Below are 20,417 nucleotides of genomic sequence, written 5' to 3' on the forward strand. Positions count from 1 at the left end.
CACGTTTTAAGCGAGAAATCTGCTGTGATGGGATGCGGTATGACTATTTGTCATTCATTAGAAAATGGAGAGAAGGAATACTGATAATTGAGATAAGATAGATTGCATTAAATCGACAAGCACACTTCATTTACCACTTGCTGTCAAATGTCTCTTGAAGCAGTGACTGCTGACCCCATATAAATGGCAATCATTCTGATGCTTCTCATTGTTTTGCTTCTCAAGCACAACTAGATCATCTCCCAAAGAATGCCGATGTCAAAGACCCTTTGGATGTCGTTTGTTGGGCAAAACCATCTGCGTAAAAACTATTTGGGAGGCACATCACAGATTACTGCAAGCCAATCAAGCAGTAAAAGCATCACCCGAGTTCCCATTGGCCCAGTTAATGAAAGTTTGAAAGAGGTATGTAATTCATTGCCACCCATCTATTTCACATTATATTTTACTTGAATAGAGATCATTACATATCACAGGCAAATCGTGCATTGACATGGAAGACATTGCACGTTTCATCGCATGATCAGGTGTTAAAACAAATCGACATTTTAATGTTGAAGGAGTTTGCAAAGCATAGGAATACAGCCCATTTCACTAGTAGGGCCAACATCCAACAGAATTATACTGGGTCTCGATCATTTCTCTCTGCTAGATTGTGAATTCCCCAGATTCTACTTTCTACTTGTCACCACTTGTGTCCACTGCAAACTCATCTTGTCTTTGAAACTTAGCCTCTCTTACCCCATTTCCCACTAAACTGCTAATCACATTACTTCAAGATTATTTTATTGTCATGTAATAAAACGGAAAATGTAATGTTACACAAAATTTCCTTTAATCTATCGTAAGGCAGACAAAGATTTGCTATCAGCAGAAATCGCCCCCTTGCAGCCAGGGAGAGAAGCAAAAGTGAGCTCCCCTAGACCAGTATTTTTCAAATTGCCCCCTAAACTCACAATCTTTATGCTATTGGTGCTCTGTGATTCATAAGGGATTGCTTAAGGTGGGATGTGTGTGGGAGAAAAAGGTTGAGAACCACTGCTCTAGACTCAATTATAACTGAAATATTTTGCTTGAGCAAAATTGTCATTGAGCCCTTTCCCTTGGAGTTATGAAATTGTCCACACAAGTCAATTCGGTGGTTTTCAAACTTTTTCTTTCCACTCACAATCCCTTACTAATCACAAAACATTTAAGACATAAGGATTGCTTAAGGTCGAATGTGAGTTTAGGGGGGGAAGTTTGAAAACCACTGTCCTGGAGTCACCAAGTGTCTCCACCGCTTCTGCAACCAAACACCCTTCAGCCCAAACCATCAGCAACCTGGGCTCCAGATCCAAATTTCTGGCATAATGCATCTCAGTTCCAATTCCCAGTACTCCTTCAACCAGTCTCCAGCAGTCCGCAGCCTGGTGCAAGTCCCTTGACCACAGTTGCTAGCAGCTCACAGCTTGCATGGGTTCATCGCCTCAAGTCACCAACAGCCTGTGTGTTCTTCAGCCTCAGAGCCCTTCATTGGTTCACCATAATGGTAACTGCCCTGTGGGTCATCCACTCTGCTTCTTCTCAAACAGAGTGTTGTCTCCATATTACTGGTGCCCTGCTCCAGTCCTCTGCTTCCCTGGAGTCTGCAACTCATCCCTATGCTAGCTGATACTGTTGAAGGGTCTCTCTTCCTGGCACTTCCCCTTGTTCCTTTAAGAATATATGTTACTCCTTGTCCTTCTCTACCTGTCTGCAGCTTTTGACATAGTCAATCATTTTATTCTCATCAGAGCTTCCTATTATTGTCCAGATGGATTGAGCCACACACATTTTTCTATCTGCAGAGGTTCAACTATAATGGCATCTCTTTCTAAAACTGCATCATAATCTCTGGGGTCTCTATGAAGCTATGCTTGGTTGCTCTGACCACTCGTCCACATCCCAATGCTCCTTGGCAATGTCCTCCAAAGATATAACTACTGTTCCAACATGCATGTAGATGACATCCAGATACTCTTCACCATCAATTCTGTTGCCCTTCCATTGGTCCAAATTTACTAAACTATTGGTTTAACATCCAGGATGGTCAAGCAGAAGATTCTTCCAACAGAAGGAAAAAGGCCAAAGTGAGAAAGGCACATCAGTTCCTCTACTTCCTCAGTTCCTCTACTTCTTCAGATAGTGGACACAGCCCAGGACAACACAGGCAAAACCCTCACCACCATCGAAAACATCTACAGGGAACACTGCCAGCGGCGAGCAGTTGAAATCATCAAGAATCCACACCACCCAGCACATGCTTTGTTCTCACTGTTGCCATCAGGGAGGAATAGGTGCCACAGGATTCAAGTGACCAGGTTCAGAAAAAGTTGCTACATCTCCATCATCAGACTCCTAAACTCAATCAGAGACTCATTTAAGGACTCACTTTTGAACTTTATTGTTTTTTTTCCCCTCTCTGTATTCCAGTTTGTTTACTTTTTTTTAACTTGTTTGAACATAATTTTTATTTTGCATTACCAATAAGTGGTAATTCTGCCTTGCCCACAGGAAAAAGAATCTCAGGGTTGTACGTTATGTCATGTATGTACTCCAACAATAAATTTGAAATCTGGATTATGGATGTGCCACAGAAATACCAAAAATAAGCTCTTTCTGTTTCATTGCCATATAGCAGAAGCACTAATAGCTTTTTGTCACAAGCAGTTGATTCTCCCCTTCCCTGAAGAGTACTCCAGCATTTCTTTCAAATTATACCAATGGGTTGGGGAAAAAAAACACTGCAGAAATTTATGCTAAGAGAACATTTTAATGGTAATTCTGGATTGCTCTTATGTGGAACAGGTTCAATTAGAATCTGAGAAATAATGGATTCATTCTAATAGTTCAAAACAGACTCAGAGCATTTAATTTGTTAATAAGATAGCATTTACAAGGCATCAGATTAGAGTTTTCCAACGTGCTGTGATTTTATTTGTTTATTGTTATTTTTCTTTTTTGCATTCTACCCTTTTTGTTCATCTTACACAGTAATCTACACCAGCCATTCTCAACCATTTTCCGGCTATGGCTCCCTGAAGACACTGTTCAAAGTTTATGGGCCCCCTTGCAGTCCAGTTTTGGTTTATGTCGTATATCTCACCTACTGTCCCTCCAGCTAATGAAACTGGAAGTGGAAACTATCCTGTCAACTTTATTCACAATATAGTTATACAGGAAAGCCCCGAAAGTAACTGGAAAATATGTGTACAATTAAAAATATAGCTAGTCATGTCAACTTATTTTAGGATCTTTTGATCTGACTCTCTAGATTCACACCATAATCCATCTGTACAATCTTTTGACAAGAACACAGGAAATAAGAGCAATGGTAGGTATCAGACTCTTAAATCTTGTCCCACCATTAAATATGATCGTGGCTACATCCAAGTTGATCCCGTCTCCTCTTCTGTGCCATTTCTCTGCACCCTCTATTCCTCAATCTATTATATATTTATCCATCTCCACTTTGAATAATTCCAATGATCCAGCTTTGTTCACTCTCTGAAGCAGGGAATTCCATAGACTCACCTCTTCCCACCACCCTGTCTCGCCCCGCAAGAAGACATTTCTAAATATTTCAGATTTAAATGACCGACTGTTTTGTAGTTGTGTCACATGGTTGTTCTTGTGAAAACCTCTGAGCATTTACCCTGTCCAGCCCCCTTAGTTTCTTGTCTATCAGAATAATTTCACCTCTCATTCTTCGAAACTCCAAGCAATACAGGCCCAAACTAGTGTCTCCTGATAGGCCAACACTGACACTGTTTGACCTGCTGAGTTTCTCCAGCATTGTGTTTTTACTTCAACTGTGTCTGCAGACCTTCGTGTTTACTTCATTCCAGCAATTAGTCTGGTGAATCTCCTTTGCACAATGTTATAATATCTTTGTCAGGTAAGGGGACCAAATCCGTACGCAGGATTCCAGCTGAGGCTTCAACAACACCCTTACAATTGCAACAAAACCTCTAACCCAGTGGTTTTCACCCTTTTAATTTCCACTCACATACCACTTTATATATTCCCTATGCCATAGGTGCCCTGCGATTAATAAAGAATTGCTTAAGGTGGTATATGGGTAGAAAGGAAAAGGTTGAAAACCACTGTTTTAATCGTACCTAATTGACTCGTTATGTTCACAGTTTCAGAACTCCAAAGAAAATGGGCCAATGACAATTTTTCTCAAGCAAAATATTTCAGTAACTATGGAGTCCAGAGCAATGATTTTTCTCAACCTTCCCTTCCCACTCATACACCACCTTAAGCAATCCCTTACTAATCACAGAGCACTGATGGCATAGGGATTACTTAAAGTGGTCTGTAAGTGGAAAGAAAAAGGTTGAGAACTACTGATCTAAATACAGGTACTCCCCCTACCTAGAACCATAATTGGGACCCAAGGATTGGTTGTATCTCGAAATGGATGTAAGTCAGAATAGTACCTGTGCACGTGGAGAACCAAAGTCTTAAAGCAAACTTTTTAATCAAATCTTTTCTTCCTCGTAGATTTGACGATAATAACAAAGCTTCCTGAATTTTTCCTGGGGTCCTTAGGCTGGGCATGGCCATCTTGATTCCTGTGCTCATGCACGAGTCTTCGTTTGGTGCCTGCATGGTGGGTTAACGTATTGAAGTTCTGTTGGCGAGAGTTAAGTGCCCTAACGATATTGAATTCACACACTTAACTCTTGCTCATGTGTCAACCAAACTCCAATACGCATACCCATTGCACATGCACCAACTGAAGACTTACACGTGCGCTCAGAAATCAAGATGGCCACACCCAGCCTAAGGACCCCAGGATTCCAAATAACAAGGTAAGCACACACATGTTGCCTCTTACATGCCCTGTATCCCTGTTATAGTTTATCAAAAACAAAATAATCTTTGTAAATTTTATATTTTTTCTTTATTTTTTAAAATATTTTCACTTGTAATTCACATAGGTTGCAAGTCAGGGAGTACATGTACATTATTTCTGCAAGTATCCATCTATCCTGTTGTTGAATTTGAGAACATTAGTTAAACACAACTTACCTTTAACAAAAACATGTTGACTGTATTTAATTATATTCAGCTTTCCTAAATCATTTGCTATGTTCTCTTTGATCACTTATTCTAGAATCTTGCCAATAGCAGCTGCTAAACCAAGTGGCCTATACTTCCCTGCCTTCTGCCTTTCTCTTTTTTTGAACAAGTGAATCACATTATCTTTTCTGAATCTTCCGGTTGCATCGTTCTCTTTCCTTCTCCAGCACCTGTCCCTTTCTTTCCCTCCAGCCAACGAAACTGGAAGGGGAAAGCGGAGTCTGATTTGAGAGGGAGTCAAAAATTATGCCGACAGGAAACCTATAGCGAGATTGCAAAATTCATCAAGACTGCAGAATCTTAATTACCCAATGATGAGCTTACAGCACGATTCTTGGATTATGAAGCAGCCATTTTGGAAATGAGAATGACAGAATAAAATCAGAAGTCATAGCGACATACAAAATAGGTGCCTGAGTAAAACATTCAACTCCAAAACCTTGTTGCTCCATTCACAATGATCATGGCTGGCCATTCTCCATCAATAAATATTTTCTCTCTCTCCCTTGAAGCCTATTGCCTATCCAGAACTCTCAATTGCCATTTATCTATTGGAAGCTATTCCAGTAAAAACACAGTAAAATAGGTTTCTGCATTTTACACTCTTACCAGGACTAATGACACAAGAAGGGTTAAAGCAACATTTTAAAGTGGGCATCAGGAAACTTCTCATTAGCAGGATAAACAAGCCTGTCGAATTGCAGAACTTACCAAAATTGTTCCTTGAAGTGGTGGGCTGCATGCTTTCATGTTGCACGTGAATTGCAACTTTACCATCTCTTTCTAAGTGACTGGCTGTACACTGCCCCTGTTGTTTCATGGCATCAGTCAGAGCCCTGCAAAGAGAAATATACTCAGAAAATTAAAGGAACCCTTCATTCAAAACAGTGTATGTACATCTTCCAAAAGTATTGGCTTCTATTACAGCACCAACACCCCAGGTTTCAATCCGCCAGTGTCTGTAAGCAGTTTATATGTTCATGGGTTTCCTCTACATGCTCCGATTTCCTCCCACATTTCCGAGACATACAGAAATTTGTCAATTGGTCACATGGATGGTCCAGGCTCATGGGCCAAAAGGGCCTGTCACCGCGCTGTATCACTAAATTAAAAGAGTTTTGACACATACGAGCAACTAAAATCAAATGAGAAGAAAACCATCTTGAATCTTCTTTTTCTTGGAAATTCTTCTCAGAAATTCTGGAAAATTTAGATCAGATACACACGAAATCTGAACATGACAAAAGATATTTTACTTTCATTCCATCAATGTATTGCATATCTTCACCTTAATTTTTTTTTAAGAACCGTGGATTAACAGGAAGGAAGATTGGGACCATAATATTAAATCCCACCCCCCAGATATGCCTCAGCACTCATTGTGAATTGTTCATGTATTTATCTATTAACCTTTCCAGTCCATAAACCCAGAGATATTCCAACCACATAGCGGGTTCAGTGGTGCCACTGAGAGTTTCCTTCTCTGTATGGCAATGTTTAAAGGGAATAAGTAAAATATTAAACCTTGAGACTGAATCAAAATGAAGGCAAACTGTTTCTAAACATTAAAAGGTTGAACACCAGAGAGCAAAAAATAAGGTAATTAACAAAAGAAAAACATGAATAAAAGGCAATGAGTGGATGGAGTGCACAGTGTTAAACATTGATTGAGCTGCCAAATATAATTGGATAAATCTTTGAAGAAAAAATTTCAGGGATATTGGTAAAGGAGGTAGACCAATTAGAAAGTTTTCCAACTGAACTGGTACAGACTCGTTGAGTTCATGGAGTTCGTCTGCTCCCTGCTTTTCTACATTTCAAGATTCGATCTGCTTTTGTAGCATGGACTTGGTTAAAATGGAGCTCATTCCCACATCTGTACAGGAGCTTTACCAATTCATGCAGAACCTCCCGAAAAATGCGCCAGTTCATCTTGCTGCCAGCAACAAGTAATCAGAAGGGTTTCTGAACAGATTAGAGGTTTTGCAAGTGACAGCTGTGACTGGTTGAATATATTTTGTCTAACATGAGGCATATTCTAACAATTCCTGAGACAACAGTCTTCAATACTTAAGTAGAACTGCAGTAAAATTCTACCTCTGGCACATGCTGGAGTTCTGGTGAATTAAATCCGTCAGTAAATTAAGAGTCAGCTCAGGCCCTCTGCAGCCTGATCACATTATAAGCCCGGTAACATCATCAGCCCAACTCCTTCCTGTGACATGCTAGCTATTAAACAGAGCCCGAGGGGTTGAAAACAGCCTTCGCCATATTTTCTGCTCTCCTGCAATCAACTATTCAAACAAATGGATCCATGTGCATGACTTATAAAGTGAAAGTCAAGAAATAGATGACTTTCAGACTGGTCATACAGTTGTATCCCTCTCCAGTGGCAGTCTCTCAACACACTACAACACTTCTGAGACCACAAGGTGATTACCTTCACATACTAAATTCATTGCTCAGTCTTTCAAAGCTCCAATAGAATAGCATCAACCACCCTTCTCTGAAGCCTCTTCAATGCAGTGGTGCCCTTTGGAACTAAGAGATTAGGAACATATGCAAGAAGATAGATGCAAGTAGTATAAACATGGTGGTTAGAACAATTAGATCTTAAATACCATTGCCAGAAAATTGCCAACTAAAGTTTGCAACAATTTTTAATCTGCAACATGTCCATCATAAGGATCAAAGATTTATAATGTGAAAAATCACTCTTTATTGCGGGGTGATTTGTAAAGCAAAAGAAATGTATCACTCCTGGATCTGGGTGGCCATTCCTGCCAATGGGATGAGTTGACATCAACTGGGTAAGGAAAAGACTATATTGCAATCATATGCCATTCAGCTTTTGGTGTGGAAAAGACTTGCAATGTAAGTAATGTACTTCATGTCTATCATTAACTGGGCTGCCTGTGCTTTCACACCAGAAACAACAGAATATTCCTTTTCTCTTCCAGCTCCTGGCTCACTTTGGTTCTGCAAGAGGCCTTGTGCCTTATTATGCTATCCACAATAATGGGCCCTGAACTGAATTAATCATGTTAATTCATCATAGTCAAACCTAGCCTCCTCCAGAAACTTCTCGATTTTAGGGAATTGACTTGTGATTGAATCATATGACTGCTGTAAGAAATAGTTGAGACAGGATGAGATGGTGAAGCCAAAATTACATTAAACCATTGGATATTCAGTCTATTTCAGTTATTAGTGCTTCTTCTGTATGGCAATGAAACAGAAAGATCCATATGAGCTTATTTTTGGTATTTCTGAGGCACATACATATCCAGATTTCAGATTTATTGTTGGAGTACATACGTGACATAACATACAACCCTGAGATTAAATCATTGGACATACAGTCTATTACAAGGGGATAAAGGCGGCCTAGTGAAGAATTGCATTAAACTATTCATTAATATCATGTAGAAATCAACTTTATTTGAAACCCAATAAAAAAGTAAGATTGGAAAAGATTATTGAAAGAATCTTCAAAGAAGATAGTAAACCAGAAATCGAAGGGGAGCTAAAACCATGGGAAATAAAAAGTATTAACATCAGTAGAAAGAGGTTAAAAATGAAAAAAGATCCTTCTTTCCACATTATCACACCAGACACATTTCATCACATACACCAACGAAATGATTTGCAAGTTTTAGTATTCTTTTGTGCACTGATAAAAATGCATTTACAGAATAGAGAGCGCGGGATAATTTGTTTCCTTTCAGTTCATTGAAGGAATTCTTAGGCAGTAAATTTAGACATACAGCACCGAAACAGGCCCTTCCGGCTCATGAGCCCGTGCCATGATTTACATCCAGTTGACCTACAACCCTCGTACATTTCAAATGGTGGAAGGAAACCAGATCACCCAGAGGAAACCCACGCAGACACAGGGAGAATGTGTCCTAAGAGGCCGAACTGGATTCGAACCTGCGCCATTGGCACTGAAACAGCATTGCACTAATCACGAAGCCAACCATCCTAAATTGACAGTGGTACCAGGGCATCAGAACTTGGTTTAGAAAAGTATAGTTTGAATTGGAGAAAGGATGGGAGCCTGTGTGTTGGCTTTAAGTTTTAAACTCTAAGGCAGGCACTCTTTGTAGGATGGGATAATTCATGGTCGTACTGGAACTGTGATGAGAGACAGTTGTACTATAACTCTTCAGAGAAAGTGGTGTTCTTAAAGGGAGTAATATTCACCAATTAAAAACTGTGAGGGAGGGAGCCCACGACCAGAACATAATCCTAAATAGAGCTGCAGAGGAGAAAGAAGATCTATGACAAAGAGATGAGGATTTGTAAACCCCAGATATTTGGCAGTTGTAGATGTAACCTATATTATCAAGTAAATAAAACTTCAGAGGTGTAGGGCAGAAAGGAAACAATAATTAAGAGGGAAAAAAATGGCTTTACACCTAAGCTAATAGGTGGAGACCATTATCAGAGAATACAGTTAAACCCCTGTTATCCAGAATTCAAGAAACTTCAACAAAATGTGGAAAATAAATAGATTAAAAATAAAGAAGTTTAAAATGGGAGCACCACGCCATTAGTTCACCAATCAAGCAACCAGAAAATTCACTGGATTCCAAGGGTTTTATGTAAAAAAAAACACAAAATGCTGGAGAAGGTCAGCAGGTCAAACAGTAGCAAAGGCAAAGATACAGAACCGATGTTTCAGGCTTGAGCCATTCATCAAAGGATGAGAAAATGCACACAATACTCCAAAAAATGTCTTATTCAACTTTACCATAACATCCCAACTCCTATACTCAATACTTGGATTTTTGAAGCCCAATATGCTAAAAGTTCTCTTCACAACCTATCCACTGTGATGCCACTATCAGGGAATTATGTATCTGTATTCCCAGATCCCTCTGTTCTACCACACTCCTCAGAGTCCTATCTTTTATCAAGTATGTCCTTTCTTGGTGTGTCTTTTCAAAATGCAATACTTCATATCCGTCTACATTAAATTCTACTCCCATTTTTCAAACTGGTACAGATCCCTCTGCAAGCTTTGAAAATCTTCTTCACTGTCCACAACACCTCCATTCTTAGTGTAAGCTGCAAACTTGCTGATCCAATTTACCACATTATCATCCAGATCATTGATATAGACGACAAACAACAATGGACCCAGCACCGATTCCTGAGGCACACCACTCGTCACAGGCCTCCAGTCTGACAATCAGTCATCCACCACTACTCTGTGGCTTCTCTCATCCAGCTATTGTCAAATCCAGTTCACTACCTCACCATAAACACCGAGTGTCTGAACCTTCCTGACTAACCTTCCATGCAGGACCTTGTATTAGGCCTTAATAAATTCCATGTAGACAACATTCACAATGTTTCCTTCATCAGCTTTCCTGGTAACCTCCTCAAAAAACTCTATAAGAGTAGTTAAACATGACCTACCACACAAAAAGCCACGTTGACTATCCCTAATCAGTCCATGGCTATCCAAATAATTGTATATCAGATCTCTTAGAACACCTTCCAATAATTTACCTACTATCGATCAGGCTCATCAGCCCATGATTTCTGGGGTTACTGTTGGAGCCTTTTGTAAAAAAACAGATCAACACGAGCTATTCTCCAATCTGCTGGCACCACACACGTAGCTAAGGACATTTTAAATATTTCTGCCAGAGCCCCAGCAATTTCTACACTAGCTTCCCTCAAGGTCCGAGGGAATATCTTGTCAGGCCCTGCAGATTTACCCACCTTTATTTGCTTTAAGATTGCAACCACTTCCTCCTCTTTAATCTGTACAGGTTCCATTGCTTTTTCTTCTTACTTTCCATGACACTGTGCCCGTTTTCTGAGTGAATACTGATGAAAAAACAAATTAAGACCTTTCCCATCTCTTTTGGCTCCATATAAAGCCAATCACTCTGATCTTCAAGGGGACCAATTTTGTCCTTTTGCTCTTAATATTCCTGTGGAAGTATTTTCCTTTACATTGTCTGCCAAAGCAACTTCTTGTCTTCTTTTAGCCTTCCTGATTTTATTCTTGCATTTTTTATCTGACAAACTCCAAGCCATCCAACCCTTCTACAGTATGGAAGTTCCAGTCAATATGTCAAAAGTTAAAATCTCCTACCTTATGTTTCCTGTAGCAGTCAGCTATCTCTCTACAGATTTGCACCTCCAATTCTTGTCAACTATTAGGTGGTCTATAATACAACCCCATGAGTGTGGTCATACCTTTCCTGTTCCTCAGCTCCACCTATGTAGCATCAGTAGACAAGCCTTCTGGTCTGTCCTGCCTGAGCACAATTGTGAAACTTTCTCCGATGAGCCATGCCCCTCCTCCCCTTCCCCCATACCTATCGCATCTAAAGCAATGGAAACCTGGAACATTGAGCTGCCAGTCTTGTCTCTCCTGCAACCAAGTATGACGAATGGCCACAATGTCAATCTGCCTTTCCTAAAATACTCCTTGATGCACCTGAGAACATTTCCACCACATTCAACCCATTGACTTCTAACAGTGCATGCAATTTTAAATCATCTTTTCCCTCCTCCACGCCCCATATCTGCTCTGGCTCTCTAGTTCCCCTCCCCCTGCAAATCTCGTTTAAGCCCGCCAGAGTAGCACTAGCAAACCTTCCCACAACGATAAAAGTCCCCTTCCAGTTCAAATGAAAACCATCCCATTGAAACAGATGCCCCCTGCCCTGGAAGAGAGTCTAATGGTCCAGAAACCTGAAGCCCTCCCTCCTGCACCTTGTCTTTAGCCATGTGTTAAGGTGCATTATCCTCCTGTTTCTAACCTCAGTTGCATTCTTTTTGGAAGATCCATATTGACTTTCAAATTACCATAGGACAGTTGATCTCTCATAGACTACCTGTAGCATGATTAAAAACCATATAACAATTACAGCACGGAAACAGGCCAATTTGGCCCTTCTAGTCCACACTGATCCAAGTACCCTCCTCTAATCCAACTTACCAGCACTCTGTCCATTTCCCTCCATCCCCCTCCCATCCATATACTTATCCAACTCTTTCTTAAATGACAAAATTGACCCTGCCTCCACCACCTTTCCCAGAAGCCCATTCCACACAGTAACCACTCTCTAAGTAAAGAAAATCCCCCTCATGTTATTCCTAAACCTTTGCCCGTCAACTCTCAACCCATGACCTCTTGTATCCATCTCTCCTACTCTCAATGGGAAAAGCCTTTCCACATCAACTCTATCTATCCCTCTCATTATCTTCAACACCTCTATCAAATCCCTTCTCAAGCCTTCTACGTTCCAAGGAATAAAGACCTAATTTGTTCAATCTCTCCCTGTATTCCAGATGTTGAAACCCAGGCAACATTTTTGTAAATCTTCTCTGCACTCTCTCTATCTTGTTAATATCCTTCCAATAAATCGATGACCAGAACTGCACACAGTACTCTAAATTTGGCCTCACCAATGCCTTGTACAGTTTCATCATTGCTTCCCAACACCTATATTCTATGGACTCATTTATATAGGCAAGCATACTAAAGGCCTTCTTCACCACCCTATTCACATGCGCTCATACCTTCAGGGAACAATGCACCATTATTCCTAGATCTTTCTGCTCCACTGCATGCTTCAATGCCCTCCCATTTACCACATAAGTCTTGCTTTGATTATTCTTTCCAAAATGAAGCACCTCACACTTATCAGCATTAAACTCCATCTGCCATCTTTCTGCCCACTCCTCTAAGCAGTTTAAATCCCTCTGCAATCTTTGAAAACTCTCTTCATCATCCACAATTTCCCCTATTTTACTATCATCTGCATATTTACTAATCCAATTTACCGCCCATCCTCCAGATCATTAATATATACGACAAACAGCAACGGTCCTAATACCAAACCCTAAGGTACACCACTTGTCACTGGCCTCCACCCTGACAAACAATTATCTACTACTACTACTCTCTGGCACCTTCCTTCCAGCCACTGTTGAATCCATTTGACTATCTCCAAATGAATACCCAAGGACTTAGCCTTCCTAACTAACCTCCCATGCGGACACTTTAAAATGCAAGGTAAAATTCTACATAAACTAGAGAATTGTGTTTTTATGATAAAGGTGATGTATCCGCAACCACAATCAAAAGTGTAGCAAACATTTCAGAGCTTCAGAGCCCAAAAGCATCCAGTTACACAAATCTTGAACTTTTATCCGGACTTTAAAGTCAAATTTCTTAATCTTGTGAACACCTTAAAGCTCACACAAGAACAAGAGTAGGCCTGATTAAAGATCGTTCTTGCATCAGTTCCCATAAAGCTTTCAATTCCAATATGAAGCAAGCAGAGACAATAACGTGTCAGGATGGAGAAACTGGATAACCCAAGGGCAAAATAGAATATACCAATAGTTATGAGATATTAGCCCAAATTTAAGCTCTGTGAATTGGAGCAAGGTTTATAAATGTTTACTTGTTGAGATCGAAGGTGAGGTGTCCCCTCAGTCTGTCTTCAGTAATAATGGAGATGGGGGAAAACACCTCATAATTAGAAAACAATTCTCGATTTTGACCAATTTATATTTCAAAAGAATCTGCTCTGGTAACAACATTACATCAAATTCAGAACATTTCCAAAGCATACGTCAATGCAGCTGGAAGTCTGCCAAGAGACTGGATGTCTGACAGATAACCTCCCAGTAAAGGGAAAGATCCAATCTGAGCCTGACGTGTTGAAGAAAATGGGAGCAGAAAGAATCAATTTGAATAATCAGTTTTCAAAGAGCAGTCAAATTTCTGGGATTGACAATTGAATGTGCAAATATTAAAGTTGACTTTGATCCTTCATCCACAAACGTGAGTGCTGGAAATGGTAAATCAGCTACTTTCTCTCCCCCATGAAAAGGCCTGCTAAGAAAATCTAAAATATTAGCAAAGAGCAGTGATTGGTTGGAGTAGATCAAAGAGATTAAAACATAACAACGATTTGTCATGAGCAAGAGTAATATACAGTAGTTCTGTTGGTCTTTATATGAAAAGAATGTGACGTACCTCAGAAGGAGGAAAGGGACAAAGACATTTGGAAATGATCTTCCTAAAAGTTACAATGAGAGCAAAGGAGTGAAAGAACAGATTGGATAATGAAATCTATATGCTGATCAGGAATCAAATCAATGACATGTTGGGGAGAATGAGGGAAAGCATTAGACAACAGTGGATTCTCAGCCATGTCACAAGATCATCCCATTCAAGGTGGGCTGCAATTAAAGTGCATTTCGTTGTTGATTCCTCATCAACAACCTGTGAAATGATGTCTAGATCATCCAGCACAATCTTCTGGTATCGCAAAAACCAGAAGCATCAAGCATGGAGCAATCGGAGATCTGAGAACGAGCACAGGACAGGCCTATAAATAGCTCAAACCTATTTAATAATGTAACTCACTAAGAACCTACTGATTGTGACAAGGAAACTTATTCAAAGAAAGAACAAGCTACTGGTGACAGAATAATGCAACATTATATAAGAAAACAATTGAAACATGTCACAGTAATTACTTTAAAATACAATTTTGCTTAAAAATACAGATGTGCTACTATGAAATCCCACCTGGATTGCAGCAGAAGATAGATGGTGAGGATTAAAAAAACAGATTTGCATTTATCTGCTAAAATAAATTCCAATGGCTGTGTGGCCAGATAGGAGATAGATAAAACCACACTAAGATCCTGTATGATAGGCTTCAGATTTAATTTTCTTCAGTTGTAGACCCTTGACTTCCATGTTGGAGAATGGAGAAGGTAAAGGTGCCTTAGCAGTAACCTTGAGAGGAGTAACTTGTCAAATGATGGAAGTAATGAAAAGGGACATGTCAGTCCTATACTGAAGTGACAGTGGCTATTAACAGAGAAGGAAACAAAAGCAATGACTTTTCCAAGTTTTTCAAATGATGAGAAGGTATTCAATATGTGCATTATTGAATGGCAGTTCACAGGAGATTGCAAATACTGAAGCATCACACAAAGTGCTAGAGGAACCCAGCAGGCCAGGCAGCATTCATGGAAGGGCAGTAGATAGTTGACGTTTCAGGCCAAAATCTTTCATTAGGAACAGAGAGTATAAAGGGGGGGGGGGGGGGACGACACCACAGGCTGAAGTGAACACGGGTGAGGGAGAAAAAATAGAAAAATGGACATGATGGGAGAAAGAGGCACTCTGATAAGAGAAAGGCAGGAGGTGGAAAGCTGGAGGAAGGAAAGTGGAGCAACAGCTAGGTAGAGAGGAATGGTTAGGGGAAAGAGAAGGAAAAGAGGAGAAATGGGGCCAGAGAGATAAGGGACTGCAAGTTGGTGGAGGGGAGGGGGGGAGTGGGGAGAGAGCTGAGAAAATAAATTGAGAGTTTACCAGAAATTGAAGGTTGATGTGATGCCATCTGGTTGGAAATGGCCAAGATGAAATACAAGGTGCTGTTCCTCCAATTGTGTGTGGACTGAACCTGGCAGCTCAATAGGCCATGGACAGACATGCTTGGCTGTGTCCCTCTCCCCTACCCTTTTATTCAGGTTTCTGGCCATTTCTTGCTATCTATGATAAAGGGTTTTGATCCAAAATGTTGACTATATGTTGCCTTCCATGGATGCTACCTGGACCTCTAGCATTTTATGTGCTTCTCATTAAATGGGAGTTATTGCCTACAGAGTTTACCAAGAGAGATATGAAGGTTATTTGATTTGCAGTTGGAGATGCAGGATTAGGGAGCATCTTTGCTTAGAGCTGGCAAAGTGTGCTCAAATTTGCAAAGTGCATTAAATTCTCCATGTCCAAAGCCAGAGATGATGAGTTGGATAGTGAACAATGATTCTGTCCATTTGGTCAAACAGAACCATCGAAAGAAAGAACAGCAACAGTTTAAAGTTTGCAAAAATTGTGGCAAACTGTGTGATAGAAGGAGCTTATGGAGAGGATGCTACCAATGCAATAATTCATTTGTCAGGGCAGTGCTGATAGAGAAAGACCAATAGGTCAACTACAAACAAAAAGTAAAGGGATAAGTCTAGTTCACAATGTCTCACAAGCTGGTGGCAGCTCATGTGAGATAACCAAGTGAAAGTATGATGAACTGAAAGTTATGAATTTGATCTGTTCTTGAAGTAAATTCTGTGTGGAGGACACAATAAAACAACAGAACCTGTATCAACAGTTCAACACTATTTTATTTACTTTATTAAAAGCAATGGGGTTTTTAAGAAAGTCTGCCTGGTGCTCAGAGACATGGATATTTATACAGGGTGACCTCCTTGTGGTCCTATTGTGCAACTACCTTTTTTTTAAGACTGGAGGTTACACAATTTTTGATAAGTGGGAACAAAGCAAGAAGCAGAGTCAACTATCTTGTCCTTATCTGAAGATGTTTTTCAAGTAAGCAATAACAAGGTAAACTATGTTTGGACAGATATTCTATCCCACAATCTTTATCAAAGGTTGTTTTTCACAAAGACCCCTGTGAACTATGTCTAGTCCAAATGTCTTATCTCCCTATGGTTCAGACCTGAAGTTTCTCCTGTAGCTGTTCATCACATGCCTAGCCATCAGTCCTGTCTGACATTGTCAACCAGTTGTGAGATTCAAAGGTTCCATTTATAGGGTGTAACCAGTTCTCATAACCTCCTTACAGATAGCATGTATCCAGTTTGTACCATTGTTAAGATAAATGTTCAAATGGCTATTTTCTCTGGAACCATGTGATTTATAAGAAACCAGGAAATCCAACCTATCTTGGGGGAGGGGACACAAGCAGCCTTGGTCTGCTTTCTCTAATATGCACGCTTCTTTCTTCTTTCTCATGTGACAGAGAAAAAAAGATAAAGTTTAGAGGAGGGAAAGTTCGCATATAGATCATTGATGCAGTGGAGATAGAAGGAAGACAAAGACAGTTCGAGGGACATAGTGACACAACATGTAATATCAGAAGAGCGTAAAAACTGCAGAAATAGTAGCAGGAGTAGGTCATCCGGCCCGTCGAGATCGTGACTGATATGAGGATAGACTCATCATATTCACCTACCTGCTTTTTCCCCGTATCCCTTAATTTCCCCTACTGTGTAAAAAAAAACTATCCTTCCTGAGATGTTTGCAAAGAAGCATGAAGAGACCAAACAAAAGGTAAAAACTGACAACCATGCAATGGATTTACCACTAGGCAAACACAAAAAGAAAGTCAAAAGAGCAGAAAGTAAAAGCAGAGTACCTTGTGCTTTATGCAATCTGTGTCTCGATGCAGTCCAATGAAGGGGATTGATGGAAGTATAGATAGAGAGGCTGATGAGTACTGGCTACTTCAGATTCAAGTTCTACACTCAAAGAGAAGCAGCTGCCTGATGAACCTGCAGATGTTACTGAAGAAACTGAAAAGCTCAGAGGAAAATATTTAAGAGTGGGCAGCCAGCAGGTCATGCTCCAAGATGTTTCAATGGCTGTCAAACAGAAACTGAAGCCAGAATTTGAAAGGATGAAGAAGACGGAAATCAACACAGCAGTGAACATATTTCTTCCTTGCATCTATCAAGCTTGCTGTGTGGAAGTAAACCAAACAACCTGTTGATCTGTTTTAGCCTCCACGTCAATGCAATAGCAAAGAAGGCTCGCCAATGGGCAGTGGCAAAACTTTTTGAGGAGTTTGAGGAGATTCGGTATTTTACCGAAGCCTCTCGAAAATCTCTACAGAGGGAAGGAATTCTGGCTGGTGCAGAGGTCCCAACAGTCAGGACAAGAAAAACTTCAGAGGGTTGTTAACTCAGCCTGCGACATTCCGGGCACCAGTCTTCACTCCATTGAGGACATCTACAAGAGGTGTTGTCTTAAGAAAGCACCCTCTATCCTCAAAGACCCTCACCACCACCATCCTCTTCACTATGCTACCATCAGGAAGAAGGTACAGGAGTCTGAAGATGAACACCTAGCAGCACAAGGACAGCTCCTTCCCTTCTGCCCTCAGATTCCAGAATGTATAATAAACCACAGGCGCTACCTTACTTTGATTTTTTCTTTCTCTTGCACTATTTTTATTTATTTTTAAGGTTTATATACAGTAAATGTTGGCACTGTGGCACTGCTCCAAAACAATTAATTTTGTGACATGTTCATGACAATAAATTCTGAAGTAAAACACTGTGGATTAAGTAAAAAACACAATGCTGGAGAAACTCAGCTGGTCAAACAGAGTCCTTTATATAGCAAAGGAGAAAATATGTAACTGATATTTCAGGCTTAAGCCCTTTATCAAGGTATGGAAAAATGTTGGCAGGTGTCTGAACAAAAAAGTAGGGGGCGAGGTGTATTTCCAAAGATAGGAGGGTGATAGGTGGAGAAGGGAGGGAGGGGACAGTAACGATCAAAGGGAAGAGTTATGGCTAGGTGAAGGGAGGGAGGAGAACTGGACAGGGGAAGAGAGGGGAGAGGAGATTATCAAAAACCAGAAAATAGATGTTAATGCCATAAGGCTGGAGAGTGCTCAGACAGAAAATCATGTGTTGTTCTTCCATTTTGCGGATGGACCTGGTGGGATAGTATATAAGGTCATGGACCTTATATAAGGTCATGGACATGGTCATGGTCATGACACAGACTGAAATGGTTGGACACTGGGAGGTCTCTGTCACTGGTGTGGATGCAGCAAAGATGTTCAGTGAAGCGATCTCCCAATCTGCATCCAATCTCTCCAATGTAGAGGAGGCCACAAAGGGAGCATTGGATGCAGTAAATCAGCCCTGCGGATACACAAGTGAAGTGTTGCTTCATTTGAAAGGCCTTTTTGGACCGTGGTGAGGGAGGAGATGTGGCTGCAAGTGTGGTACCTCCTGCAGCCACAGGGGAAGGTGAGGGGGCGATTGGTGAGGAGGGGCGAGTGCATGAGGAATTTATGGAGGGAACGGTCACTATAGAAGGCAGAGAGGGGAAGATGTGTCTAGTATTGGGATCATCTAGATCCTGATTACTAAATGACCTGGACCTGAAAATAGTTGATGCATTAGTAATGATGTTCCAATATTTTTGATCAGACCCTACAGATAAAAAAGATTATTTAAAAGAGGAGGAAAGAAAAAAGAATTTAAAAATGTTACCAAAATATAAGTAGTGTGTTAAAAGCTACAGTTGATTTGAAAAGATCTAATAACAAAACAGAATTGAATAAAGTCAGCATGGGTTTATGAAAACGAAATAACGCTGAACAAATATACTGGTGGTAAACAAGATTCCCCCATAAAAGAAGCCCTCAAGGCTCTGCTTATTCCTCGATAACAGACCGAACCAGTCCCTCTCCACCACCATCATCCTTCACATGCCAGAACTTGCACTCATTCTCACTAACTTGGCCTTTAACTCATCTCACTTTCTTCAAATCAAAGGAAGATGGGCTCAGGCCTGGAATGTCAGTAATATATCTTTACCTCCTATGAATGCTGAATGATCTGCTGAGTTCCTCCAGCATTTCTGTATCTTTACTACAATCACAGTGTCTGCAGACTTTCATGCGCCACATTTGTGGTTACCTGCATGGATCTTTTTGTTGGCTACGTGGAACATAAGCAAGGATCCTCAACTCTTTCTCTGCTACATTGATGATTACATTGGTGCTGCCTTCTGCACTCAAGATGAACTCATCAACCTTATCTACTTTGCTGCCAACTTCCACCCATAGCTAAAATTCACTTGGTGCATCTCTGTCAACTCTCTCCCCTTTCTCAACCAGTCTCCATTTTGGGAGACAAAATATAGAAAGATATCTTTTGTAAACCCTCTGACTCCCATTTACTGTGACAGCACCTCTTCCCACCCTATCTCCTGTAAGAATTCTATTCTTTTCTCTTGAATCCTCCATCTCAGTCGCATCTGCTCCAAGGATGAGGCCTTGCATTCCAGGGCTTCCGCGATGTCCTTCTTCTACAGAAAACGTGGCTTCCCTTCTACTGCCATTAACTCAGTCCTCAACTGCTTCTCCTCTGTTTCCAGATATTTTCCACCACACCCCCGCTAAGATGCAACAAGGACAGGATTCCTGTCATCCTCACCTACCCCACTCGCACCTACATCTCTTCACTCACCATTATTTAGTTCTCCAAGCAATCCTTCCAAGTGAAGCAACACTTCATTTGTGAATCTGTAGAGATCATTCACTGCAATCAGTGCTCCCAATACTGCCTTCTCTACACTGAAGAGACTGGACACAGACTGCAAAATTGCTTTGTTGAGCACCGTATCTCTGTTTGCCAGAATAGCAAGGACCTTCCTGTGACTAACCACATCAATACCACTCTCCATTGCTACATTTACATGTCTG

At 40.6% G+C, this 20,417-nt stretch overlaps 1 protein-coding gene across 4 annotated transcripts in view; it reads right to left on the minus strand.

Moving 5' to 3' along the window:
• Positions 1–20,417, minus strand: part of LOC138746998 (protein shisa-9-like) — a 209,837-nt gene that overhangs the window by 182,691 nt on the left and 6,729 nt on the right. For all 4 annotated transcript variants that reach the window (XR_011347226.1, XR_011347225.1, XM_069905813.1 and 1 more), the window contains exon 2: positions 5,824–5,948. Coding sequence is in view for 2 of the 4 variants with exons in the window: in XM_069905813.1 (XP_069761914.1) it covers positions 5,824–5,948 (125 nt within the window). In the remaining 2 variants the exon portion in view is untranslated. The remainder of the gene's footprint in view (positions 1–5,823; positions 5,949–20,417) is intronic.

This window comes from Narcine bancroftii, chromosome 12 (genome assembly GCF_036971445.1).
Source record: "Narcine bancroftii isolate sNarBan1 chromosome 12, sNarBan1.hap1, whole genome shotgun sequence".
In the NCBI taxonomy this organism is placed as follows: domain Eukaryota; kingdom Metazoa; phylum Chordata; class Chondrichthyes; order Torpediniformes; family Narcinidae; genus Narcine; species Narcine bancroftii.